Source organism: Limulus polyphemus, unplaced genomic scaffold (genome assembly GCF_000517525.1).
Source record: "Limulus polyphemus unplaced genomic scaffold, Limulus_polyphemus-2.1.2 Scaffold127, whole genome shotgun sequence".
Classification (NCBI taxonomy): domain Eukaryota; kingdom Metazoa; phylum Arthropoda; class Merostomata; order Xiphosura; family Limulidae; genus Limulus; species Limulus polyphemus.
This window is the reverse complement of record NW_013665737.1, coordinates 506303-507330: the sequence shown is the minus strand read 5'-3', so window position 1 is coordinate 507330 and position 1028 is coordinate 506303. Positions and strand designations below refer to the sequence as shown.

Below are 1028 nucleotides of genomic sequence, written 5' to 3'. Positions count from 1 at the left end.
CATTGTGTAGCTTTGCGCTTAATTACAAACAAACTAAAAGAAAACTCCTAAAATGGTAATCAGAGAGATCAAAACCCATTTCCGGTGCGAAATATATATTTGTAATGTATGATAATAGCATAATTTTATTATTTAACGGTGAGAAAAAAGCCATCAAAATATCAAATCATCAGGAATTGAAATCAAAACCAGACTCTCTATCTTCTTGTTTTGCTTGGACGTAAACCAGAGTGGTGAACAAAAAAAAAAAAACATGCACACACACACACACACATAGAAAACAACAAATCTGTAAAATGTTTTTATAACCCAAAAATTGTGGCAGAAACGAAACGTTTCCATAAAATTTTCAGAAAATATCACCGTTAATTTGAATTTACATCCTCCATTAGAATTTCCTTGGCACGAGATTAAGTTTCACATTTACGTTGGAGTTTAGAGTAAAGTACCTTAAGAGACATTTATTCGAAGACATTGTTCTGCTTTGAATAATAAAGACTCTGATTAAATAATGATAGATTTAAATATCTACCTGGGTAGCATTCTATTCAAAAGCTGGTCTGTTTTCTTCTTCTCTTCGTCTAACTGTATTGTCCTGTCCTTGATCAAATCCTCTAAATTATTTGAATACTTCTCTAACATTTGAAACATGGTGTCGACAATGTTGACTTTTCTGGAAGAGTTAGAACATTCGACATATATAATACGTAAGAAAATCTTTGACAATGGTTTAATAAAACTGGAAAAGTTATATGTATATATTAGAGGTTTGTGACACGAGAAAAGAAAGTTTAAGATATTTATGTATGAGAAAAAATTCCTATTTTCCAATTCTAAGGATAATTAGCTTAAACATAAGCCTGTTCTCTATATATGTTGTTGCAGTTAAGATCTGATATAACAACGTATATTATTTAATTTTATTTTAGATCAGTTGAAGCTAAAATCCCATTCAGGGAAAAGATTTTGTTTTTGAATTTCGCGCAAAGCTACACGAGGGCTATCTGGGCTAGCCGTCCCTAATTTAG

The 1028-nt window shown here is 31.1% G+C and overlaps 1 protein-coding gene across 1 annotated transcript in view; it reads right to left on the bottom strand.

Annotated features, from left to right (window-relative positions):
* LOC106473163 (retinal guanylyl cyclase 2-like) overlaps window positions 1–1028 on the bottom strand; it is an 87340-nt gene that overhangs the window by 25211 nt on the left and 61101 nt on the right. The window contains exon 12 of the mRNA XM_022402711.1: window positions 533–673. Coding sequence (XP_022258419.1) covers window positions 533–673 — 141 coding nt within the window. The remainder of the gene's footprint in view (window positions 1–532; window positions 674–1028) is intronic.